At 32.1% G+C, this 23703-nt stretch overlaps 4 protein-coding genes across 9 annotated transcripts; 2 read left to right on the top strand and 2 right to left on the bottom strand.

Moving 5' to 3' along the window:
• Window positions 1-26: 26 nt before the first annotated feature.
• Window positions 27-4766, bottom strand: LOC127256917 (cyclin-T1-3-like). 3 transcript variants are annotated; one of them, XM_051283147.1, is made up of 7 exons: window positions 4525-4766; window positions 2688-2961; window positions 2167-2248; window positions 1692-1859; window positions 1423-1598; window positions 1102-1253; window positions 27-787 (listed from the first exon to the last, which is right to left on the bottom strand). In XM_051283147.1, exons 2-7 carry the CDS (start codon window positions 2882-2884, stop codon window positions 228-230), a joined length of 1335 nt encoding a protein of 444 aa, XP_051139104.1. In that variant the 5' UTR covers window positions 2885-2961; window positions 4525-4766; the 3' UTR covers window positions 27-227. The 3 variants fall into 3 exon arrangements, with proteins under 3 accessions (XP_051139104.1, XP_051139105.1, XP_051139106.1); XM_051283148.1 differs by having other exon boundaries at window positions 1692-1826; XM_051283149.1 differs by lacking the exons at window positions 2688-2961; window positions 4525-4766 and having other exon boundaries at window positions 1692-1902; window positions 2167-2244.
• Window positions 4767-8197: 3431 nt separating this feature from the next.
• On the top strand, window positions 8198-9454 carry LOC127256919 (bZIP transcription factor 11-like). Its single transcript, XM_051283152.1, has one exon. It carries the CDS (start codon window positions 8796-8798, stop codon window positions 9291-9293), a length of 498 nt encoding a protein of 165 aa, XP_051139109.1. The 5' UTR covers window positions 8198-8795; the 3' UTR covers window positions 9294-9454.
• Window positions 9455-14286: 4832 nt separating this feature from the next.
• Window positions 14287-16817, top strand: LOC127256918 (uncharacterized). 3 transcript variants are annotated; one of them, XR_007839915.1, is made up of 5 exons: window positions 14287-14601; window positions 15314-15457; window positions 15663-15782; window positions 16299-16393; window positions 16520-16760. XR_007839915.1 is itself a non-coding variant. In XM_051283150.1 (5 exons), the coding sequence occupies exons 1-5, from the start codon at window positions 14380-14382 to the stop codon at window positions 16655-16657; spliced, it is 723 nt and encodes a 240-aa protein (XP_051139107.1). In that variant the 5' UTR covers window positions 14289-14379; the 3' UTR covers window positions 16658-16760. The 3 variants fall into 3 exon arrangements, 2 of the variants coding, with proteins under 2 accessions (XP_051139107.1, XP_051139108.1); XM_051283150.1 differs by having other exon boundaries at window positions 14289-14601; window positions 16295-16393; XM_051283151.1 differs by having other exon boundaries at window positions 14459-14601; window positions 15309-15457; window positions 16295-16393; window positions 16520-16817.
• Window positions 16818-18354: 1537 nt separating this feature from the next.
• On the bottom strand, window positions 18355-23156 carry LOC127256915 (BEL1-like homeodomain protein 7). 2 transcript variants are annotated; one of them, XM_051283145.1, is made up of 9 exons: window positions 23114-23156; window positions 22650-22823; window positions 20530-20568; window positions 20227-20401; window positions 19597-20055; window positions 19142-19509; window positions 18984-19044; window positions 18661-18907; window positions 18355-18579 (listed from the first exon to the last, which is right to left on the bottom strand). In XM_051283145.1, the coding sequence occupies exons 2-9, from the start codon at window positions 22691-22693 to the stop codon at window positions 18572-18574; spliced, it is 1401 nt and encodes a 466-aa protein (XP_051139102.1). In that variant the 5' UTR covers window positions 22694-22823; window positions 23114-23156; the 3' UTR covers window positions 18355-18571. The 2 variants fall into 2 exon arrangements, with proteins under 2 accessions (XP_051139102.1, XP_051139101.1); XM_051283144.1 differs by having other exon boundaries at window positions 19597-20401.
• Between the last annotated feature and the right edge of the window lie 547 nt (window positions 23157-23703).

Genomic DNA, 23703 nt, shown 5'->3' with positions numbered 1-23703 from the left:
AATCAAACACTATACTGCAGAACAGAGATTCTTAAGCTGACACATAGTATTAATAAACCAAGATTTGTTTCTCGTCCACATGATTCTTATACAAAAAGAATGATGAGATCACATGTATATCTTGCTGTAGATTCTCAGACACAGGAAACCCGACTCCGGCCGAACAATCTAGACCTGTGTTCCTCCATTCTTCAGAGGATTTCTAAACTGTCTATATAATGTCGTCGCTATGATGATGCTGCAGGTAGCAACTCTATCCCCTTCTCCAGCTCTTTCTCGATCCAAGCCTCGTCGTTCATCTCATCTTCTAAGTTCCCATCCCCCTGCTGCTGCTTTCTGGTCATTTTCCTTCTCTTCAGCTTCTCTCTAATTTTTGAAATATCGATTTTCTGGGAGTTTTCGTTAGCAGAGACAATCTTGCAGCAGGATGCCTGGTTTGAATCTGCTGTTATCAAATCAGTATCAACATCCTCCACCGTGCTGTTTGCGCTGCCAGACTCGCTTGGGCAATTCTCGGTTGTCGGCGCATCTTTAGGATCAGGCTTGAGATTCTTCGGATTCTTACTGACAACAGATGAACATTCTGAACTGATTCGAGCAGTCTCCACAGAATACTTGCTCAATGCTTGCCCAGCGATCAATCCATTTGGATTGTGTAATTCAGCGCTGCTGCTGCTGAGTTTTCGCTTGACACCGACAGCTTTTGGTTCACCTTTATCTTCACATGAAGCAGGCATTGTTTGTTTGCTAGTCTTCCCTAGCAACTGAAGCATGCGTTGAATGACCTCTGCATAAGTTAAGACAAGTGCTAAGACACTATATAAAGTAGCAAATCATTCAAAGCAGATGCGACTATACTGATAAGACAATAAAAACCAAATTAGTGCACCAACAAATCAAGGGGTTTACTCGAGTAAGAGAGAGTAGGGATATCACACTTCTCGTTATTGTTTACTATTATGTTCTATAATCCTTTGACGTAATAAGGCTTCTGGCATACGTAAATATACTAAATCTTTAATCACAGATGACTTGGAAGTATGAATAAATAGACAAGAACGGAAGCAAACAAACTAAATAGATTTGGCACATAGAGCAAACCTTCTAGCAGTTTCGGAGAAACATCAAACTGCATCCACCAAGAGTTGCCATTTGAAGAAGGCAACTTTATCTTCTGAAGCTTGGCAGCAAGATAGACGGAACCAGCAGCAATATAGTGTGGTTTGTATTGCAAGCAGAGAGTGGTCCGAAGCCTGATATTAAGAGATAATCTAGTCAAGAAATCAACTTCATACAATGCCATATATATTGCTAAAGATGATCAGGCTACAAAAATCGTGGGTATTACTAGTTGAATTTTTATATTGATCAAACAGTCACATATGAAGACTAATATACGTTAATATAAATTAGTATACATACCAGTCGTTCACAAAATTCCATGCTACTTTGAAGACTTCCTTTTGTGATATTCCCAGTTTCTTCAGAGCCGCAACTAGTGGCTTGTAAGGATGTTCAATATTAAGATCAAAGGCAACAGTAACTAAAATTAGCTGCTCCCCCAGCAAGATTAACTGCTTCTGCTTTTCGTAAACATCCTACAAATTCAGGCAATCAAATAATTATCCCATGTCCTCAGCAAAATCACGGCAATAAAAAAGCATAAAGTACCATCCGCCCGACTAGGATACCTTCTGTCTGATTTTTTCAGAAGCTATAGGATCCCGATCGTGCATTAATTTGTAAGCAACCAAAACAAAATCTCTCAAACTGCATGGTGTATCTTCTGCTTTGCTCCCTAGGAACATGCTGGAATTGGCAACAGTCTGCAAAAGTGAGTTTCCGATCAAAATCGCATGCTGGGAATAAAAACGGAATGTCATTTCATAACCTGCAAGTCCACTATTGCAAAAGGGAGTAAGAGATTAATGCAGATTCTAAGAATCCTCAGGAAAAACAATTCCCATACTGGTAATATTACTTTTTACCTTGCATTCAACACATTGAACAGGTAGCTATATCGAAAGTTGAAATATTCATTTATAAGACATTCTAGCGTAACAACAAAGTACAGGATGAAACAGACTACAACTATACACACAAAGAGATATTATCAGAACCAACACTCACTGCCGCAAAGAAATGTTAAAGGATGAACATATGTACCTGCCAATGGTTCTTTGAGTGAGACTGATACATATAGAATCGATGGCATAACATCATTGCAGTAGCTATGGTAACTTGAGGCCTGAAAATTAAGAAGCCAGCGCTTAAAATCTTAAAAGCTGAAATTAAAGAATAGGCACTACTCAAATGATTAAAAAAAAAAAAAAAGAATTCAGAACTAAGCAAGGATCAAAGGCATGTAGCTTATACATTGCTTCTATTTTCGGATACAAAAGAAAAAATCCATAGACCCTAAACCCCAGTAACATTCATACTCAACAGTCAACACAAAGTCTTCCATCCATGGAACAGCCAAAAGCATAATCAAATATCTCACAAAATTTTGGATGAATAAAACTACAAATATTATAAGTATTTCTAAATGGCAGCATAGTCTTTCTTTTCTTCATATATATGTAGCAAGCGAAGATATGAACTGCTAAAAGGATCCGATATTGGAAGAACCATAGCATCATAGAAAAGGCAACAAGAGAAATAATCAAAGTCATGTAAAGACTTACAGCTTAAGCTCCATGCCAAGTTTCTGTAAGTAGGAGCAATATAAATGCCGCAATCGAGATTCCTGTTCACCACCAATCCCATCTTTCCTTGATGCAGAATGTTTCTCTATTTCTTCTTCAGTGAAGTACCATTTGGGCTTAAAAGTAGCAGCATCTTCAACATTATGAGAAGGATTCCCTGGCATCTGTATTGCCATGGCTTCCTCCTCTTTCTCAGCAATAGAAGGAAAGGTATAAAGTACAAATACAAGTAGTAGTTGTACTTGTAAGGTTTCTGCATTTGCAAATCAACAATTCAGCATACAAAAACTTAGAAAAGGAATTAAAAGCGAAAACTTCAGGAGAATTATAAGACGTCCAAACCACAAAATAAAAAATAAACTAGAGTAACATCTCAACACATTCGTCTATGAAGCATTACAGCATCTATATACAATAAGCTCATCACAAAAATGACTGTATGCAGATTGGCAAGCCTCTATCATTCCAATACAGAATAAATACACAGACCAAGTTACAAAGATTCCCCTACAGTCAGAATTTTGAAGGGTATAGTCAAACTTTCCATTTTAAAATCCATAGAATTTCGAAGGGTATAGTCAAACTTTCCATTTTAAAATCCATAGAAAACAACTTATCAATGTAACAGCAATCTAGAATCCATCAAATATCCATAACTGAATGATTCAACTGTAGCAGGTTGGAAAGCACAAGTAACATTTATTTTCCATGAAAACGTTTGGCATGGAAAACAAGTATTAATACTCTCTCTAAGTAATGCAGTAGAGCAGAAGCGAAAACATGTTCAGATTTTACTTTCTTTAAATCACAAACAACAGGTTATACAATAATTAGGCGAGAAACAAAGGATATAAGAAATTACTAAAATACATCAAAGCAGGCCTGTTGACTTATATTATCCATATTTACGGATAAAACCTCGAATGTCGTCTATGTTTCTTTAAGGTCTAGACCTGGTCTTGACCTATTCATAAAAATCTTAAACCCCCATCCCCCAAATCCATCTAATCAAACACTAATTTCATTTAATATATTACCCAAAACATACTCTATAGTAATACAAAACATCATGTCAAACACCTATTTATACAAAATCAAACACTATTACAACTCAAATTTTTACTACTTCCAAATCCAAATCTTAATGTAAGCCACTACACCCCGCACCCCACCCAACCCGAGGTCTTGGTTCTTAAATAATCACCAGGTCCAAATTTCAGGTTTTGAAGAGACAAAGTTCAAAACATCTACCAAATCACACTACAAAAACGAATTATTTCAACTAATTTCACCAACAAGATTGCTACGACCAAAAATAAAAATAATTACAGAATACCGGTGAGAAATCATTACAGCACGAACACAATTAAATCCTCTAAACCAACAAATGGCACGACAGATGCAAAAGGCATAACCCATCAAGGTTACACCCCGCACCCCACTCAACCAAGGTCTTGGTTCTTTAATAATCACCAGGTCCGAAATTCGAGTTTGAAGAGACAAAGTTCAAAACATCTACCAAATCACTCTACAAAAACGAATTACTTCAACTAATTACATCGACAAGATTGCTGTGCACAAAAGATAAAAATAGCTACAGAACACCAGCGAGAAACCATTACAGCTAACCAAACGAACACAATTAAATCCTCTAAACCAACAAACGGCACGACAGATGCAAAAGGCATAACCACAAACCAATTGAAAGAACACAGCACCGACGACAATTACAAAACATACACACGAAAACCAGAAACATGTATACGAACATTATTATTCAACAAAAACAACTCGCACTATAAAGCAAAACACGAACCTGAAAACTTCCTCGAAATCGACCGCACCGCTAGACTTCCTCGATTGGACGAAACAACGATGCACAAGAAGCGGTAAACCCTAACACGACCCCGATTCAAAACCCACCGCTGAATCTCACGTAAATTCCCAAATACGAAACTTACTCGTAAGAATCTACCAGTAAACCCTAAAATCTGAACGATGCTCTCCTCCCTCCCGCCGATCCAAGATGCCAATCATACGAGCTCTGCTGTATCATGTTTCTTTGCCTTGAAGGGTTGTTGACTATATAGTCTTCAGCTAATACACGTCGCCTTCACGCGCTTTACTCATTAACGGCCGTTTACGAAACTAACGGCGTTTGTTTTCTTTGCTTTGGGCTACAGTAAACTAACGGATTTATTACTACCCCTAACGTGTGGACACGTTATCTGTGTCAAGATGCAAGGTGGCCCCACGGTCCACGCTGTATGACCCGGCCCGAATTAATTTTGAAATGGATCGGGTCCAAATTATAGATGTACAATCCGAATAGACGGACCCATTTTATATAATAATCCATATAAACATATCAATGTAGGATTTGGTTTTTGATTTTTTTTCCAAATAAAAACATTAATCCTATTCGCTTAATATAATCTTTAATAAAAATATTTTTTTAAATATTATATTTAATTTTTTATTTGCCTATCAATCTAGAGTTGAAAATAAATATAGTGAAATTTTGTATGTATGTATTAAAAAAATATTAAGATTATCATAATTTCCATTATTAAATATTTAATTTTTAGTACGTTAAATTGACATTATTTTTACTATTTTATAAAATTAAGGCTCGAACTTGGTTTTATTGGCATGTAAAAAATATTTTCACCCTTCGTCCTTTAATAAATTATTTATTTTTTAGTAACATTATAAATATTCTTTTAATTTATAATATATTATACAAATGTTTTATATTATACTTAATAATATTAAATTACTTTTTTTACCATTATATCTAAAATTGATGTCTGATTTATTTTTAAAGTCTATATGAGCCTACGAATCTATTTGAAAATTTTATAATATTTTTTATTTTTAAAATTTTCAAACTTAATATTCATAAAAAAAATTAAATATAATTATTTATTATATGCTGATTTCAATATTTTTTTATTTTCACCAAATATAACTTTTATAAAATAACATTTGTATATATTAAATAATCATATATATATATATATAAGCAGAGCTCTTTAATAGGCCGAATTTTTTTTTTTTTGTAAAATCTAAACATGTTATGTTTATTTTAAAAAATAAAAATTTAAAATACATTTGAATTTAATACTTCATTCGTCTCATAACAAAGTATCTATTTTTCCATTTTAGTCCGTCTCATAACAAAGTATCTATTTCATTTTTTTTAGTAACTGTACTATTTACCTAACATTATTACAACTTACAATATATTACACAAATGTCATTACCTTTATATCACACATACTAATAAAGTTATTTTAGTAATTTCTACTATATTCCCTCTGTATTATAATATAATACTAATATTTATAAAACTACGTGCAAAAAACAAATGAATACTTAGTTTCGGGACGGAGAGAGTAATATTAATAGACAATGTCCGTCATAAATACAGTATACTAACATTAAAAAAATATATATCACTATATTTATATGAGTACTTCCACCGTTATGTAAATATACGTTCGAATAATTGAATATAAATTTTAATAAAAATAAATAATAATTATTATATTTTATTTTTTATAGTAATCTTTTTTTTTTTCGTCTTACTTTATTTGTTTGATTTTTTTTTAGATATAAGAATTTAAGAAAATTTTAATTAATAAATAATAAAAATGTATTAATAAAAAGAAATAATTATAAATAAAAAAATAACTAAATAATTCAATTAAAATTAATAAAATTATACTCCCTCCGTCCATGTAATATAAGTATATTATTGTAGACACGGGAATTTAGGTAAAGTATAATTAGTAAGTAATTAAGAAGTATATTAGTAAAAATAATTATTATTTAGTAAAAATAATTATAAATTAAGATTGAGATAAGTAAATAGTTTAATTAAAATTAAGAAAAATATAAAATTTAAAATTTAAAATGCGATTAAAATGCATAATTATATTTCAAAAAATAGAAATGACAAGTTATGTGGGACGGACAACAATAGAAAATAGGGACAAATTATGTCGGACGGAGGGAGTAGATTATAAATTTTTAAATTTGATTAAAATACATAATTATTTTTTTTAAAAAAATTATGTAAAATAAATAAAAAAAATATATAAATAATTTATGTAGGATGGAGACAATATAAACAAATAATGTATATTTTACGTCTCGTATGGATGACCTAGTGATGTGAGATGGACTCGTGACCTCCGATTTTACATTATCAAAAAATATATATATTACTAATAAAACAAACGAAAATATTTTAATTTTAAATTTAGATAGTAGGAATGAGTATTATTTTCGGATAAATTTTAAAAATAATAAAAAATCGAATAATTAATATTTCCGCGAAATATAAGAGGACAAGAAATAAAAAAGTAAATATATTTTGTTCCGTACAGTCTGTCTGTGTATATTGTTGCTTTATATCAGATACGGAAATCTGTAGTTCTGTATTACTTTTCTCTCTACATGTGCAAAAGGAATAAAAGGGAAATACACAATTCCATATATACCCTTATCATAAATAAAGTTCAAATAAATATACATAATTTTTTATAGCATATGAATTACTTCCTACATTCAGATTTATGTTTTTATATAGGATATTTAAAGTAATATAATTAATTAATAAAAAATTATTATATTATTTTATTATGTAATTAATAATGATAATAATTTAAAATGAATTTATTATATATGGTTCAAAAATTATATAATATATATTTAAATATTTTATAAATTATATCACAATAATATATATATATATAAATGCAATATGTGTATCATTTTTTATATATAAAAGAAATTCATAAGGTTATTTATTTATAGCTAATATAAATTAATTTCATAAAAAATATTAAATGTTAAATATAGATAAAATAATTTTTTGAAGAGATGAATAGAAATAAATAAATTTCAGTGGGTCATACATGATATATAGTGTCATATGTGATGTAGTTAATTAAATTGATTTATACTATTTTTGTTCAGGTTTAAATTTTTTATTTACATTTGACATAATTGTTTTTAACATTAAAAATATTTTTATATCTGTATAATTTTTTTTTGTACAAATTTCATTATATTAATATTATATGACACTAATAGTATTTTTACAATTATTTTCTCTTAATTTGTATTATATTTTGATATAATAATTAATATTCAAATATCAATTTACAAAAAGTAAATAAAAAATTTAGTTTTGAACGGAAGAAGTATTTGTTAACTAAATTTTGATTTAATAAATTTTACCAAAAATATAAATCTTTCAATTTTTTTTTTAACAGAAATTAACTTTCATTTTTATTCAATTATTTTTATTTACATTTTTTCTGCTATTGATATTTTACAATTTCATTCTCTATCCTAAAACTACAAACAAACAAAGCTATTTGATTTTACAGCTGGATAGAATTGTGGCTAATATATATATAGAGAGAGAGACAGATTCCCAACTTTTCTTCATTGGCCACCTTCTTCATGAGCTATCACGTCTCTTTTTTAAAAAATAAAAAATAAAAATAAATTAATATTAAAATATGATTCCCTAGTCAGTATTCAGTGTTCTTCTTCTATAAAATGTACCCTCCGCTTCTTTCCAGATCCCTTCCTCTTCTCCTTCATTTATTTTCATTTTGATTTTGATTTTGATTTTCTCTCTGTTGTTTGGATTTTCTTGTAGTCTAGATTCGTTTTTTCGTGGCTGTTTTGTACAGTGGTTGGGTTGGAAATATCTCGAGATTTCTGGCCGTGCTTCTGCCAGGTGAAAATTGTTAAAATACAGGTGGAACTGGAGGCGAAATCTTTTGATGCTGCCTGCGAAAATTGTGTTAGATGCTCGGGATTCATGTATACTGTACTGAGTGAAATCCTTCGGTTCGGTTTTGTGATCGGTTCTTCTCTCCGGCGCGGGACGCATCTCGTTCAATCGTTATCTGTTGTTTTTCTCTACTGGTTCTACGTGTTTTCGTAATTATTTTTCCCCGATTTGTGAGTACTAATTGTTTCTGTACTGTTGTTGGATCGATCTGAGAAAAATTAGAGTTAATTTGTGCAATCCGGTGACTGATTTGTTGGAAATACGTTGAGATGTCTTATTCCGCCGGGAATTCATCGAGTTCACCGCCGATCCAGAGCTCTGGTTCGGACGAAGATCCGCGCGTGGATGAGAGGAAGCGAAAGAGGATGGAATCGAACCGCGAATCGGCGCGGCGGTCCAGGCAGAGGAAGCAGAAGCATCTGGATGAGCTGGCGGCTCAGGTGACGCAGCTGAAGCAGGAGAACGGTCAGATCTCGAACACCATAAATCTCACCACACAGCAGTATGCGAAAGTGGAGTCAGACAACTCCGTGTTGAGAGCACAGATGACAGAGCTTTCGCAGAGGCTTCAATCTCTCAACGATATCTTGAATTACATCAACTCCTCCGCCTCCTCCGCCGCTGCCGCCGGAAACTGTATGCTGGAGGTGGAGGACTTTCAGCTTCAAGGATTTGGCGACGGCTTCTGGAACAGCAACCCTTGGAACTCCACGGGGATCAATCAACATCCTATCATGGCTTCTGCTGAGATGTTTATGGATTACTGATTGAAGAAGCTGCCAAGTTTCGGATCCAAAAACGGTCACAACTTTTTCCTTTGTTCTGTTCATCTTCATCCTTGTGGTTTATGTTATCTTCAGAATTTGGAAAACCTTTTAATCACATTAATATGCTTACATTTTCTGCAATTTAAGCATGTTCTTAACAAGTTAATCACACCAAATATACATTATCATGCTTAAAACACCTTTGAATAATTCATTAGATTCTCAGAATTGTAGCCTGTGTTCATGTGATTCGCATCATGTTAACACAAATATGCATCCAATAATTTCCAGTATCTGTAGACTTGACTGTAGTTGCAATGGAGGACTCCAAATGTTCGTATTTGCATTTAAGTCCTTATTCTTTTGCACAATGGGAATCACGTATACAAATAACCATTGGCCATAATTAATTAATATTATTATCATATCATGCTGACAATTTATTTCTTGTTTAGTGGCACACCTTATTCCTTTAATTATGTATGTAAAAGCTGTGGACGTAATGTTTCCTACCTAGATATTTTTTATCCTTACATGTATAAAATAATCAGACACTTCACTTTAATATTGCATTATTAGAGGAGTTGGTTTGATGACAAGTGATTCACTTTTTTTTTCTTTAATTAATTAATTACAAGAAATGATATTATATATATATACACATTTGGTTATCTGATTCCGAGTGTCAGCTTGATCGACTAATTTAATTTGAAATTATTGCTCGATACTATATTCTAATTGGGCCCATGGTTTTCTTTTGGATCGGTTATTTGGGACCCACCTAATAACTATTATGCTATTCTTTTTTATATATAAAAATTTATTTTTCTTACTCTTTATTTATTTATCATTTTTATTTGAATATTTCTTTTTTTTTTTTTTACTTTACCACAAAGAGTAAAATTGTTGATTCATAATCAAAAGGTATTTATCTACACAATTGGGCATTTTAAGACAATAGAATTTGTATAGAGGAGTAGTATATTATATTTATCTATTTATTTTTATACAAACAAAATTATACGGTTCAGCTCGGCCCAGTATAGGTCCAGCATAATTATGGGCTAACTTATAAATATTTTAGACAGCAAAATAAAAGCCTATTGTAATTTATAAAAATTGTGTGAAAATCTTCATTAAATTTTTTTATAGTTTCAAATATTGTTTGTTTAACTTTCTTCCGTCGATGGGCAATTTTTAAACAATGAGAGTTTCGCACATTATTCATAAACCACATTTGAATTATATTCTATTTTCCCAATATTTTAATCCAATTCAAGATTGTTCCTAATTTATTCAAATCCAGATTGAATCGGGCCGGATCGCCACCATTTAAATATTTATATTGAAATGTAGCAAATAGTGTTTACCCGACTGGGCCGGGCTGGTCTTATATTATATGATATGGGCCTGATCCGATCCAGTCCACTATAGTAGGTCTGGGCTGATGTAAGCCCGGGTTGAATATAGACAGAGTACCTTGAGCCATGTCACATGAAATAGTTTTTTTTTTTTTTTTGGTATAATATTCTAAATGATTTTTTTTTTAAAAAAAAATTGTATAATATATTAAATAAAAAAATGTGTTTAATGCAATAATTTTGAAGATTGTTATTATTATTTTTTTAAGTATGTGCTAACTGGAATTTCACTATGTTTGGATCAAATCATAAAAGTATTAATATATATACACTTATTTATAGCCCTCGAATCTTGTTTAATTTAAAGTTCAAATAATAATAATAATAATAATAATAATAATAATAATAATAATAATAATAATAACAATAACACTATAAGCTATCAATACGTAAACTCTAAACCATAAACTCAATGAAACCCTAAATTATGTAATTTTCATAATTTATTTATAAAAATATAAAATGATCTCATAAACGTAATACTCAACTATTATTTAAATTATGTATAAAAAAATAACATATTTAACATTTAATTTTCATTTAAAAAATTTTAAGTACAAAATACCCCAAAATATTATTCCAACTCTCCTAAATGCATATAAGCACACCTATATGAATATGTTAAATGTTAAATATGTTATATATATATATAAGTATTAAATATATATATATATATATTTTTTTTAAAAAAAAACTATATATTTATTCTACAATATTGAAACAAAAGACAAACAAACACGCCCTACGGATTTTTAGGTGGACAATATCGTTACAACCAATTTACATCATTAATACCAATTACCAAAAGCAGCTGGAGTTTCGGGGTCCCAGCCCAGGACATATCTAAACCGTTGATGTCGTGGGCACCACAATATGAGCGGTGTAGATTCATCTGGAAGTCGGAATCCCGGGAGCTGCTTACGTTTAGGTTTCGTTATCTATATGCAATTTATTACGAGCAATTGACCCACGCAATTAATAATGCATTGTACATGAATATATTGAATTTGGTTTACATTATATGGACCTGTTGGTCTAAGTTTTGTCGTATTATTTATTTATTTATTTATTATTATTATTATTATTATTATTATTATTATTATTATTATCTACTCTCGATCTTAAAAACTTGTGATTTTGTATGGGTACGAAAATTTAAAAATATTTTAATGGACTCTGCGTTTCCGAAAAAAATATATATATTTTTTTCACAAAACATCTCATCAAACGTTATTTTGGTATCAAATCAAACCAAGTTTTTTTCAAACTAATAAAAAAAACACACCCAGATAAATAAGAATAATAAAATTATGAATTAATAAAGTGTTTTTTCGCAAACTGATTATACATAATTTTAATGAACAACCCAAAAAAAAAAAAAAATTGTCATAATTTTGACAAGGAAAAAGAGTATTAAACATATATTTCCTTAAAATATTTTATAAACAACCTATTAATTTCAATTTCAATTTTTATTATTTATGTATGTATATATTTGGGTATGCACGCAAGCTTTCTTATAAAGTTGTCATGCTCTTTGTGTTTATATATATATATATATATATATTTATTTATTTAAATGAAATTATTGCTACATATAATATTTGTATAAATAATACTCCCTCTCCTCCGTCCCATAAATATAGTCTTAATTAGGTAGGGCACGAGATTTAAAGAATATTGATATTATATTGGTAGTTGGTAAAAAATATGGATAAAAGACTTTTTTGCCCTTGTGAATGTATTAATGTAAAAAGTAATGACAATTGTGCAATAAAAATGAAAAAGTAGGGGTAGTTTTACGGTGATGTAGTTATTTATGGAAACAAGACTATTGTTTTGGGACGGACAAAAATGGTAAACAAGACTATTGTATTGGAACGGAGGGAGTATATATTTTTCTTATTAAAGATTATAAAGTTATATAGTATTCCCTCCGTCCCAAACACCGTACAACATTTGTATTCGGCACGAAAATTTAGGTGGAGAGTATTAAACATGATAATTTGAGATAATTTGGATATTAAGTGATGTGATTGGAGAGAAAAATGATTATTTGTTTTTTTTTATTTGAGTGATGTGATAGGATAAAGTGAAGTGTATATTAATATATGTATAAAAATATTATTAATTATTTCTAAATTTAAAAATGTTGCAGTGAGTTTGGGATAAACAAAAAAGAAAATATTGAGGGTGTTTAGGCCGGAGGAGTAAAAAACAAACCAAGCCTAGATTAATTCCCTTAAAAATGTATAATTTGTTTGGTTTATATGGTTAATTATATTTTCATAACAGAGTCACTATGATTCATGTAATTACATATATATATATATACCATAGAGTTAAATATTTGTTTTTATTCAAAATTTTACATAAAAATATTCAAAATAATTTTATCAATATTCATTATTTCACTACAAGAAAAAATTATTTTTGTAACAAAATATTTTTGTCTCTAAATCTACTTTTTTCGTTACTAATGACATTAGAGATGAAATTAGGAATGAAATTACGTTAGCTACGTGAACTTTAGGGACTAAATTCCGTTACAAATATATTATTTTTTTTTGTAGTGCTTGAACACAGACAGAATACAACTAAATCAACCCAACATTTGCAATATGTAAATTATATAGAAAACATATATAGATATTATGATATGAAATGTTGTACTTTTTATATATAGCATCATAAATGTTCACAGTTAAAAAAAAAAAAAAAAAACATCAAATTCAAAACAAACAAAGCCTAAGCTCCCCAAAATTTATAACAATTCAAAGTAGAAAGTACTATTTCACACGCACATTTAAAGTTTAAACAAACCTAAAATAATGTAAAATGGTTGATTGGAGGTTTAAGAATAATAAGATTTGAATTAAATATAAATAAATATTTAATTTAATATTCTAAACAAAAATCAATTTTTTGGTGATATACTAATAAAAATTAAGTATTTGATTAGATATTTTTAATTTTTTTTAAATTTATTTTAATAAATAAGACCTTAAAAAAAATAAAGTCGCACTACAAAAAAATAGTACTCCCTCCGTCCCGAAACTAAATATCTGTTTGTTTTTTGCACCTAGTTTTATACTGAGATATAGTAGGAATAAAGTAGAAATGACTAAAATAACCTTATTAGTATGTGTGATATAAAGGTAATAACATTTGTGTAATATATTGTAATGTTAGGTAGATAGTACAGTTACTAAAAAAAAAAAAAAAAAAAAAAGGAAATGGATACTTTGTTATGAGACGGATTAAAATGAAAAAATAGATACTTTGTTATGGGACAGATGGAATATATTTGTAACAAAATTTTGTCCCTAAAGTTTACGTAGCTAACATAATTCTATCATTAACTCCGTCTCTAATGTCATCAATAACGAAAAAAATAAATTTAGAGACAAATTTTGTTACAAAAATAATATTTTCTTATAGTGTCGATGTGTTTATTCAAGATTGGTGGGTGGGTGGATGGGTGGTGTAAGCATTAAATTGCACCAATGGCAAAGAGCAACAACCTACCCTTCACCTAACAGCAATTAAATAAACAAACAAACAATAGCATTCATGATGCATGTGAATATAATTCAGTCTTTTTGATCGATCGATCATATAAAATCTTAATTATTTGATCACCAAGAACACCAAAATTTTGAGATATGGAGGATTATGTGGTGAAGTTAATTTTGTATGGGATAATGTTTTGGACAATGCTCTTCTTGGTAATAAGAAAGCTTCTTCTAACACATCGATCCTTCGATTTCTCCAATCGACTTGTCTCGATTGTGCACGCTTGTCTGGCCGTGTCGTTGTCTTCACTATCCGTCGAGGATTGGAGGTGTCCCGTTTGCCCTTTGGCTTCTTCGTCGTCTCCGAGCCAGGTCTATTTTTTTTATTATTATTATTATTTTTGATTGATTAATTTGACCCTCTTATTATTTCCTCGGGTTTTAATCGATTCCTTATACAAGGTGTGTGTTAATTAGCACGTGAAAAATATTTAAATCGTATATAATATAATGTATGCACTCTAAGATGTATCAATCATAATATTTTGTAAGAGAAAATAATATTGAAAAAATAAATAAATAAAGATTAAATAAAAACATAAGAAAATAGAGTCTATATTTTCTTATGTTTTTATTTAATTTTTTTTTTTTTTATTTGTTAAGAAAAATGGGTTTAATTTGGGAGTTTGAAAAATGCCTTACTTTTGTTCTCATTTGGAGTTCTTGATTAAATAAGTGTAAAAACATTTGGGGTGTGTTTGGTTGTGTTTGAGGTGCTTTTTGGATTTTATTAAATATTTTTTTATGTGATGTTTTATAGTGAAGAGTATATTTTGATTTAGATGTATTATTTCCAGGGCTTTGTTTCAGTGCTACCAAAATTCAAACAATAATAATTATCAGCTAATGTATATATGCTTCGATTTTTTTCAGGGTTAAATAAATCTTTAGTTGTAATAAACATATGCTATTTATTTTCATATATATATATATATATGTAACTTTCAATAATATTGATTAATTAGCAGTAGTCCAATATACTAATTAATTAATTATTAATTATTGTACGGATGGGGAAGATCAGATGAGAACTCTGGGAGTAACAGTTGCATATCTGATGTATGATTTAGTTTGCTGTCTCTTCGATCACAACAACCTCAAATTCGACAACACAATTCACCATCTCGTCAGCATTACAGGCCTTCTCTCTGGTCTTGCCTATCAAAGGGTATTTCTATGTCTATGTCTATCTTCTTATTATATAAAACACAAAACCCTAATTGATCTTCTTATTATAAAACACAAAACCCTAATTTATTGTTTATTTGGTAAGAACTGCTACTGATCCATCATTCTCAATTAATGAAACCCTTTTTGATTTCAATACTGATGATGAATGATATATATATACATATATATAATTGGATCTGCAGTGTGGATCAGAAATGGTGGCAGCCTTGTGGATTACAGAGATTTCGAGCCCATTTCTGCACTTGAGGGAGCTTCTCAAAGAGCTTGGATACAAAAACACTGATCTTAATTTGGCTGCTGATGTAATCAATTTCTTCTATCTCCATCTCCATCTCCTTAATTATCTCTCTTTTAATTTTATATACGCAATTTTGATTCAGTAACTAAAATGATGATGAAAGTTCCTTATAAAATTAAGGCGGCAAAAATAAGTACGGTCCAAAAATCTAATCCAAGCACTACACTAAAAAATCGAATTTGAGCCTCCAAAAATAGACTCGAAAATTTTCGAGCCGTGCTTGGCCGGCCGGATTTTAAAATTATTATTTAAAGTTTAATAAGTTTATATTCATATATATTAATTTTTAAAATAAAGACAAAAGTGACACCATAACAAGCTGATAAGAGTCTTGACTTGTACGTGCAGTTGTGAGTAAAAAAAAAAAAAAGACCCGACCCGGTTTCAAACCGGATCGTGCTCTAAGTTAATTGGGCCGGACGGGCACAAAAAATCGGACCGCCCGAATTGGCACACCTAAAAATGTAATTGGTGATGCATTTTATTTATATATTTATTTATTAATTGGTGATGCAGATAGTGTTTGCAGTGATATTCACATTTGCAAGAATGGTTGGTGGCCCATATCTCACTTATGTCACTCTCTCTGCTCCCAATAACCCTTTTCTCATTAAGGTAACAACAACTTTTTATTATTTTTCAGGTGAATCAATCAATATATAATTGGATATAACTTCTTTATATATATATATATATATCTCAAAACATGGCTATAATCAATTTGATGCAATGCAAATGCAGGCAATGGCATTAGGGCTACAACTAGTGAGTGCATTTTGGTTCTACAAGATTGCAAGGATGGTCATCTACAAATTATTGGGAAGAAAAAAAAGAAGAAAAGCTTCGGAGAAATCCACGATTACCCTCAAAAACCGGTGACCGGATGATGGTCGATGTATTGATACGGTGTTCCACGAATTAATCGAGACATAGCTAACTACGGAAGTTCATATTTTATGAACCATTTACTCTTTTCTTCTTCCTTTCTGATGATTCAAAATACTACTACATCCGTCCAATTCTAAGGGTCTCATTTATATTTTTGTTTGCGTGTTTGATATTTAAATATTAATTATTATATAAAAACATAGTACAAATTAAGAAAAAAATGACAAAAATATTTCTATTAATGTCTTATAATACTATTATCATGACATTTGTGCAAAAATCTATACAAATATAAGAATATTTTTAATGTTAAATTTAATGACGCAAAAGGTAAATGAGACCCTTAGAGTCGGACGGAGAGAGTATTATTTAAGCTTATGGAATATTTTGATCGATCTCAAGTGAGTTAGATCAAACCTCCCTATGAAATGCGAGTTTAAATCTAAATTTTAATCTAAATAATCCCAACGTCTCACCGAAATATTATCATTTTATATTTTCGTCCGTCCCAAAATAACGACATTATTTTCTAATTTAGTAATTGTACTATCTACTAAACATAATAAATACTCTTCCAACTTAAAATATATTACACAAATATATTACTTTTATACTCCCTCCGTCTCACATACTATGTCACGTTGCCGTTTCTGTCAGTTCCACATACCATGTCACTTTCTTTTTTGGAAAATGATTACACACTTTAATTTTATTTTAAACTTTTTAATTTTATTTTTTTTAAATTTTAATTAAACTATCTACTAATTACACCCCTCTTAAAATACCGTGTCTACAGTGTAGCTCACACGGTATGTAAGACAGAGGGAGTATTACACAATACTAGTAGGGATAATTTTGACTTTTCACTACAACACAATATAATACTAATATTAAAAAATCTATGAACAAAAAATAAACGTCACTCTTTCAATGGAACGAAAGGAGTATAATATTATCAAGAAAAAAAATATGTGATATTATTTTTATAATATCCTTTATATGTGGCGGAGGAAGTAGTATATAAACTTATAGAGGATTACACTCAGTTAAACAAAGTCTTTTTAATTTCAAAATAAATTTGAATTTAAAGACTAAAATCCAAAGAATTATACAATTATATTACTATTTTTGTCCGGCTTTAAATGTCTCATTTCCTTTTTATGTGATCTTTAAATATTAATTATTACATCAAAAAAATAGTACAAATTAAGAAAAAAATTACAAAAATACTTATATTAGTGTCTTATAATACTAATAGAATAATATTTGTACAAAAATTATACAAATATAAAAATATTTTCAATATTAAGTACAATGACACGTAAACCCTCGGAGGCTGACAAAAATAATATTTATTTTTTCATGGAATTTATTGATTTTTAGGGCAGTATTCAAATCCTATTTAAATGCATACAAAGTGCAACGCTCCCTTAACAAACTACGGGTGTGTTTGTTCAAAGGTTTGGATTTTGAGTTGGAATATGTAAAAATTTTGAATTTGAATAGTTGTATGATGTGATATAAATATGTATTGATGTATTATTTTGAACGTAAAATTAATTTTTAGTATAATATAAAAAAAGAGTGTTTAATTTAATGTTTTTTAGAAAAAAAAATAAGATGAATAGTGTATTTAGGGAAGAATCCCCGAACAAAACCTTACAAGTATTTGAGTGAACTATAAACGCTATATAAAATGGATGATATATTACCACATTGTCTATATATACTTCTTCTATACAGTTAACATGCCAAGACTACGTACGTACGTATAGTGTTTCCTAAGAGGTATCTCGTATCTACACAGTATTTTCAGCTAACCTGTCTTATTCTTCGGTATTTTTCCATCCTCGACGATAATCTCGTCGAACCACATCGCCTCCGGACTCGAATTCTGTCGCCGTGCTACCAACCTTAGCGCAATTATCAGAGAAGATTAATACGGTCAGCTACAATCGATCCATTTACGCGCGAAAATTAATTAATTTCATTACCTTGAAACGATAAATTGTCGTAGGATAATCTAGTCCTGTCCACGTCGTAGGGAATAACATGATCGGGCCTCAATTCATTCGAGTCTTCCTCGTTTCCGTCAAGAGTAGAAGTTTCTTGCGCGCCTGCTGCTACAAGTTCGGGAGATGATTTCGATTCGGTTTCGGGATCGCCGAACTCCCCCTTGTACATCTCCTCGATCATTGGCTTCCAAAGTCGTACCCGAGCATTGATAAACCAATTCGCCACCTGGTTCATCACCAGACGTGAAATTTTCATCGACCGTTGCTACCATAGATTGTCGCTGTATGAACATTTTATTTACCTGGCTCCTTGTTAACCCTGTCTGCCTTGCAAGAACAATTTTTTCGGAGTCTTTCGGGTAGCTGGTGAAAGGATTCGATCAAAGTAGGCGACGGTTAGGAAGGGCGTGCGATATCGTGCATCTAGAAAGTAATTAATAGCGGCAATCGATTAACTTACGGGTGCAGAAAATGCTCGAAAAGCCAAGAACGAAGCACGGTGACGGCGGTTTCTGGCAAGCCTCTTTGCGGCCTCCAAGGCTGTCGCATCACGCCGAACTGCTGAGCCGCCCTTTGCTGCCGGAGCTGCTGGTCCATGTTGCGTAGACGAGTTAAGACGCTGTGGGGATTACCGTCGTGCTCGCCTAAGCTCTTTTGCGCTTCCTGAATTTGCTTCTTGATCGCATTGCGCAGAGAGCCGAACTGGCAAGAAATTGTCCGGAGCGCGAGCGACGTGTACGGCCGCGCTGCGCCGTGCCCTACAACACCATCAAACGACGACACCACGGCTTGAATTTGATGGCAATACTGTCTGTATCTTCTATTCACCTAAAATCGAAACAATCAAAATACTGTTTTTATTAGCAAGCAGGGTTACGGATACGAGCAAATCAAGAACTTGGATCATAGCCGTACCTCATCTAGCATGTCGGAAAGTTTCGCAACCTTATTCTGCAGATCATGACGCTCGGAAGGGGAAAGAGTCTTATTGGTCGAGTCCGGCATATCGGTAGATATTAGATCCTTCTGTTCTGATGCGGCGGAGCCATCTTGACCGATGTTTTTGAACTTTTCCGTCGGTTTTGGAGCTCGATGAACACTTGCTAATTCATTAAGCAAATCTTGTGCCGCCTTGAGATATTTCGAGTTGCAAATTGTCAGCGTCGCCGGCGGTTGATGCTGCTGCAGATATGGAACGAAATTCGTACAGTAGTTGACTGTATTGGAGGATCGCCCGGCCAAATCGAACGACAGGTACTGCACATTCTTGAGGCCATTGTTTTCACAAAGCTGAAGGTCTGATTGCACATCTGAGCTTAACAATGAGCAGAGAGTCGAATTTGTGTAGGGGTACGGGTTCAAATCCGAACGCAACTGTTCTTCGCATCCCAGAGTAAGAGACAATCCATAATTTTGTCCAGAATCCGACATAACTGGAGGCACGCCGTCATCTCTAGTTCTGATGGATTCGGGCTGAGCCGAGACGGCGCCACCAGACAGCAAATTCTGGTAGGACAGAGGAACACAAGGCGGGGTAAGATATACCTTATTGTTGCTTTCGTCGTGCTGTGGCGATGAATAAGAAACGAGCTTCGGGTTCAGCAAATAAGCAGTGGGAAGCATGTCTCCTTCACTTGGATAAAACGAAGCCATTGATTGGCAGCACGGCTCCTTCAGATATTGTCGACAACATACGATTAGGACTTCATTAAACTGCTGTCTGTGAAACAACATAAAAAAAGTACGCATCAGAAAGCTCGGTAAAGAGAAATTACACCCCACTTAAAAGCTAAAAAACACAGATCAAGAAACAAAAACAGAAACAAGGAAAGAAGATCATAATCTTACCTGGAAAAGTGTCGGAAACAAAGGTGAATTCTTTTGTACCTGTGGCCTCAATCAGGGAAGCAAAGAGAGGTCTGAGAATGACTGAAAAGAGAAATCGAAATCCCAAATGGGCTGAAAAGCCAACAAATGGAGACAAAAACTTATCACAAAGGGACACAACAACCCTCCTTATCATTGAGCAATATATTGACACCAACCACAAGAACATTAAAAAAGGAATACAATAATTATACATAAAGAAAGAATGATGAGTCCCCAACTTCTATTCCTCAATACAATATCCATTAAAAACCAATATATTCCCTTTCACTTATGTCACCCCTTCTCACGTGGAGACAAATTACAAGCCAGAGAAAATTTTAAAAAATATAAATGAAACTATTGTCTATAAGAAACAAGGAAAAAATTGTCAAGCAGCCAAGGGGGGTGGGGTGGGGTTGGTCCATGGTGGTTTGTTTGCATTTCTTTAGGTTTTTCAGAAAAACATAACCACCAGTTGGTAGACCTAAAGTGGCTTAAGCAGTCCATTTAAGGCATGGGGTATTTTAAAAGTAGTTGTTATAACTACAGTTAGGCCATGGTCGGCTCTATTGTGCACTTAATCCTAAATTTATTGAAACTTAGTTTCGATGTCTTCTCTACAGTTAGGAGACAAATACACACAGAAGCAACCTATTTCCGCCATCATTTTAATGCTATAAAAGAATAACAAGATTAATGGTCCGGGAAAGAACACAGAATGTCATTATATGAAAACAAAATTTAAATATGTAGTTTTGTGTTTTAATGACAAGAGGAATTCAGAATATGAAGGGCTTATATTACAGGCACTAGATCAAGGATTTATTCTGCCTTAGATACAGCAGAATCGAGCAGAAGTAATGAGATTGCTTCTGCTCGGCTTGTGCAATAACAAAAAAGGAGGGTGTGTTTTACTTCAGGCGTATGTGTCTCAATTGGGGAAAATAGCTCATTTGCGTATCAAAATCAATCTTCATTGTATGAACCATGTTTCCCGAATTTCTTCAGGGCAAGAGAGTATATTGCTTTTCTTTTCATTGATGTTCTTGCTGCCACCAACTTGACTGCCTGCGGTGAACCAACAACTCTATGTGATAAGCTACCAATCCACAAATTAGGAATTCGACGTTCTTATTAATTAGCGAAGTGTAAGAGTGAATTATAAGGCAAGTATGTCCTAACTATGTGTTGGGAAACTTGAATATTAGACAAAACAGCTCTTCCTCGACATATCCCATCAGTTTGGTGGAATTTGGAAGCCAAAACAAAGCTTTCTTCTATTATGCATCGCTATGTTGCTACATAAAATAATTTTCACTAAACGTATTAAAAAGTAGACATCCCTACACTTGATTCCAGTTAAGACCGAATATTGAATTAGCTGAAAGAACGCTATCACAATGTGTTAATCTAACAGACAAAGTTCAAGACGGGAAGACCGCATCCATCATAGCCACTGTAATGATAACTTTGGTGAGCAGGCTTCATTTACTTTCCAATCAAACAAGAACTAAACTGTCAAAACTTATCATTGATAAGAAAGACCTCGACTGTTCAACCAAGACATGGGGCATTAAAGCGAGAATCTAGCAGGTGAAACAATAAAAGCCATATTTTAACTTGAAGCACTGCCATGGGGCCTCTATCAGGTACTCAGTTATAAACTACTAGGTACAGTTAACACTACGGTATATGCTATACTGATGTAAACTATGAGTACCAAGACTTACACAGCAGTACAATAGGATCCCGGTTTTTTGAGCAAACATAAAAAAAAAAAGATGAAGGGCAGTCTTCCGCAGAAAACATGTGCTTGTTTGTGTTTTCAGCCTCATTTTCCATTCTGCTGCAATATATGTATATATATTTTTTCATTTAACACATCACAAATCCATTTATTCTCTTAAAGTTTTTCCCATTTTTTTTACTATTCAATCTCTCAATTTCTCTCTAAAACAATTATCACATTCAACACTAATTTTTCATTCAAACTTTTCAAATTGAAACCATTCCGAAACACCAAAACACTCCCGAAAAACACCTGGCATTCAAGTTAGATAAAGTAAGTACTTCAAAACAATTAAGGGAGAGCTTCTTACCGTAGACAAACTGTGACCACTGGAAATAAATTCTGCCAACTCATTTTCCAGTTTGGACTCGGAAAGTGTTTCGTCCTCACCCACAGTGATTCCTTCAATTAACAGTGTGATTTCGCCCTTTGGTTGGTGAGTTGAGAAAGTGGCTTCTGCTTCCCCAATAGTACCCCTCCAGAACTTGTCAAAAGAATTTTGCATTGTTAATTGGCATTGAACCATCCTGTATAATAATCCATTCTCCTAATTTACAGGCATCGAAGTTAAAGAAACAGAATGCAGCAAAAGATCTTCAAGAGGTAAACCATTTACAATGAATCTCATGCATCATAGCAGCTTAATATACTTTTCAGTTTATGCAAAATTCTTCCCTACATCATCATCTATTTTTTCATAGTTCAATTTATTTGCACAAATAGGATGCTTGATGAAAGAAGACCGCATAGCTAATAATCATATAGAAGTCTTACTTCTTCATGTAGCTTGGTCATCTCACGAGCAATGACGCAACGCCTGAGGACAAATCAACAAACCCTATTAATAATATATATATATATATGTATATATATAGTTAGATTTCAAAAGCACAAATATAAGTTTGGAAGCAGGGAATCCATTTTCCGACAAATAGTAAATAAACTAACACAATGACCAAATTTCAGAGTTATGGTAGTAGCTCAATGTCATAATTGTTAAAAAAACACAAACAATTGGCATAGGAGAATAGACCTACCTAGATTTTCCGAAAATTGAAGCTGCTTCTTCTAAAAACTGACAGAGTTTGTGTGGAGGAACAAAGAAGACCTGTGTGGCTGTATTCTTTGCAGAGGCCATCAATTTCTCTCTTCTTGTTGTAGCATGTTTTGGGAGAAAGCCAACTGCACCTCATTACACAAATCATTTTACGGAGGAAAAAAAAAAGGAATAGTTGAAATATGCACCAGAGTCATCAGACAATACCAAATGAAAACTCATTGGTTGGCAAACCAGAAGCAGAAAGAGCCGCCACTGGAGCAGATGGCCCCGGGACAGGAATGATTGGAATATTTTTGTCCACGCA

Source organism: Andrographis paniculata, unplaced genomic scaffold, assembly GCF_009805555.1.
Source record: "Andrographis paniculata isolate CXL003 unplaced genomic scaffold, ASM980555v1 Contig57END, whole genome shotgun sequence".
In the NCBI taxonomy this organism is placed as follows: Eukaryota; Viridiplantae; Streptophyta; class Magnoliopsida; order Lamiales; family Acanthaceae; genus Andrographis; species Andrographis paniculata.
The sequence above is the reverse complement of the archived record's forward strand: the minus strand, read 5'-3'. Positions and strand labels throughout refer to the sequence as shown.

Bases quoted from the DNA above. Each gene is read 5' to 3' on its own strand.
- LOC127256917 (XM_051283147.1), bottom strand. From the start codon at position 2,884: ATGGCAATACAGATGCCAGGGAATCCTTCTCATAATGTTGAAGATGCT. The intron at 1,599-1,691 runs GTATCCTAGTCG...CTGAATTTGTAG, and splicing joins CTGAAAAAATCAGACAGAAG to GATGTTTACGAAAAGCAGAA. The intron at 1,254-1,422 runs GTATGTATACTA...TCTTAATATCAG, and splicing joins TGGAATTTTGTGAACGACTG to GCTTCGGACCACTCTCTGCT.
- LOC127256919 (XM_051283152.1), top strand. From the start codon at position 8,796: ATGTCTTATTCCGCCGGGAATTCATCGAGTTCACCGCCGATCCAGAGC.
- LOC127256918 (XM_051283150.1), top strand. From the start codon at position 14,380: ATGGAGGATTATGTGGTGAAGTTAATTTTGTATGGGATAATGTTTTGG. The intron at 14,602-15,313 runs GTCTATTTTTTT...GGGGAAGATCAG, and splicing joins CTTCGTCGTCTCCGAGCCAG to ATGAGAACTCTGGGAGTAAC. The intron at 15,783-16,294 runs GTAATCAATTTC...TTGGTGATGCAG, and splicing joins ATCTTAATTTGGCTGCTGAT to ATAGTGTTTGCAGTGATATT.
- LOC127256915 (XM_051283144.1), bottom strand. From the start codon at position 22,693: ATGAGTTGGCAGAATTTATTTCCAGTGGTCACAGTTTGTCTACG. The intron at 19,510-19,596 runs GTACGGCTATGA...TTTCGATTTTAG, and splicing joins TTTCCGACATGCTAGATGAG to GTGAATAGAAGATACAGACA. The intron at 19,045-19,141 runs GTAAGTTAATCG...TCCTTTCACCAG, and splicing joins TTCGAGCATTTTCTGCACCC to CTACCCGAAAGACTCCGAAA.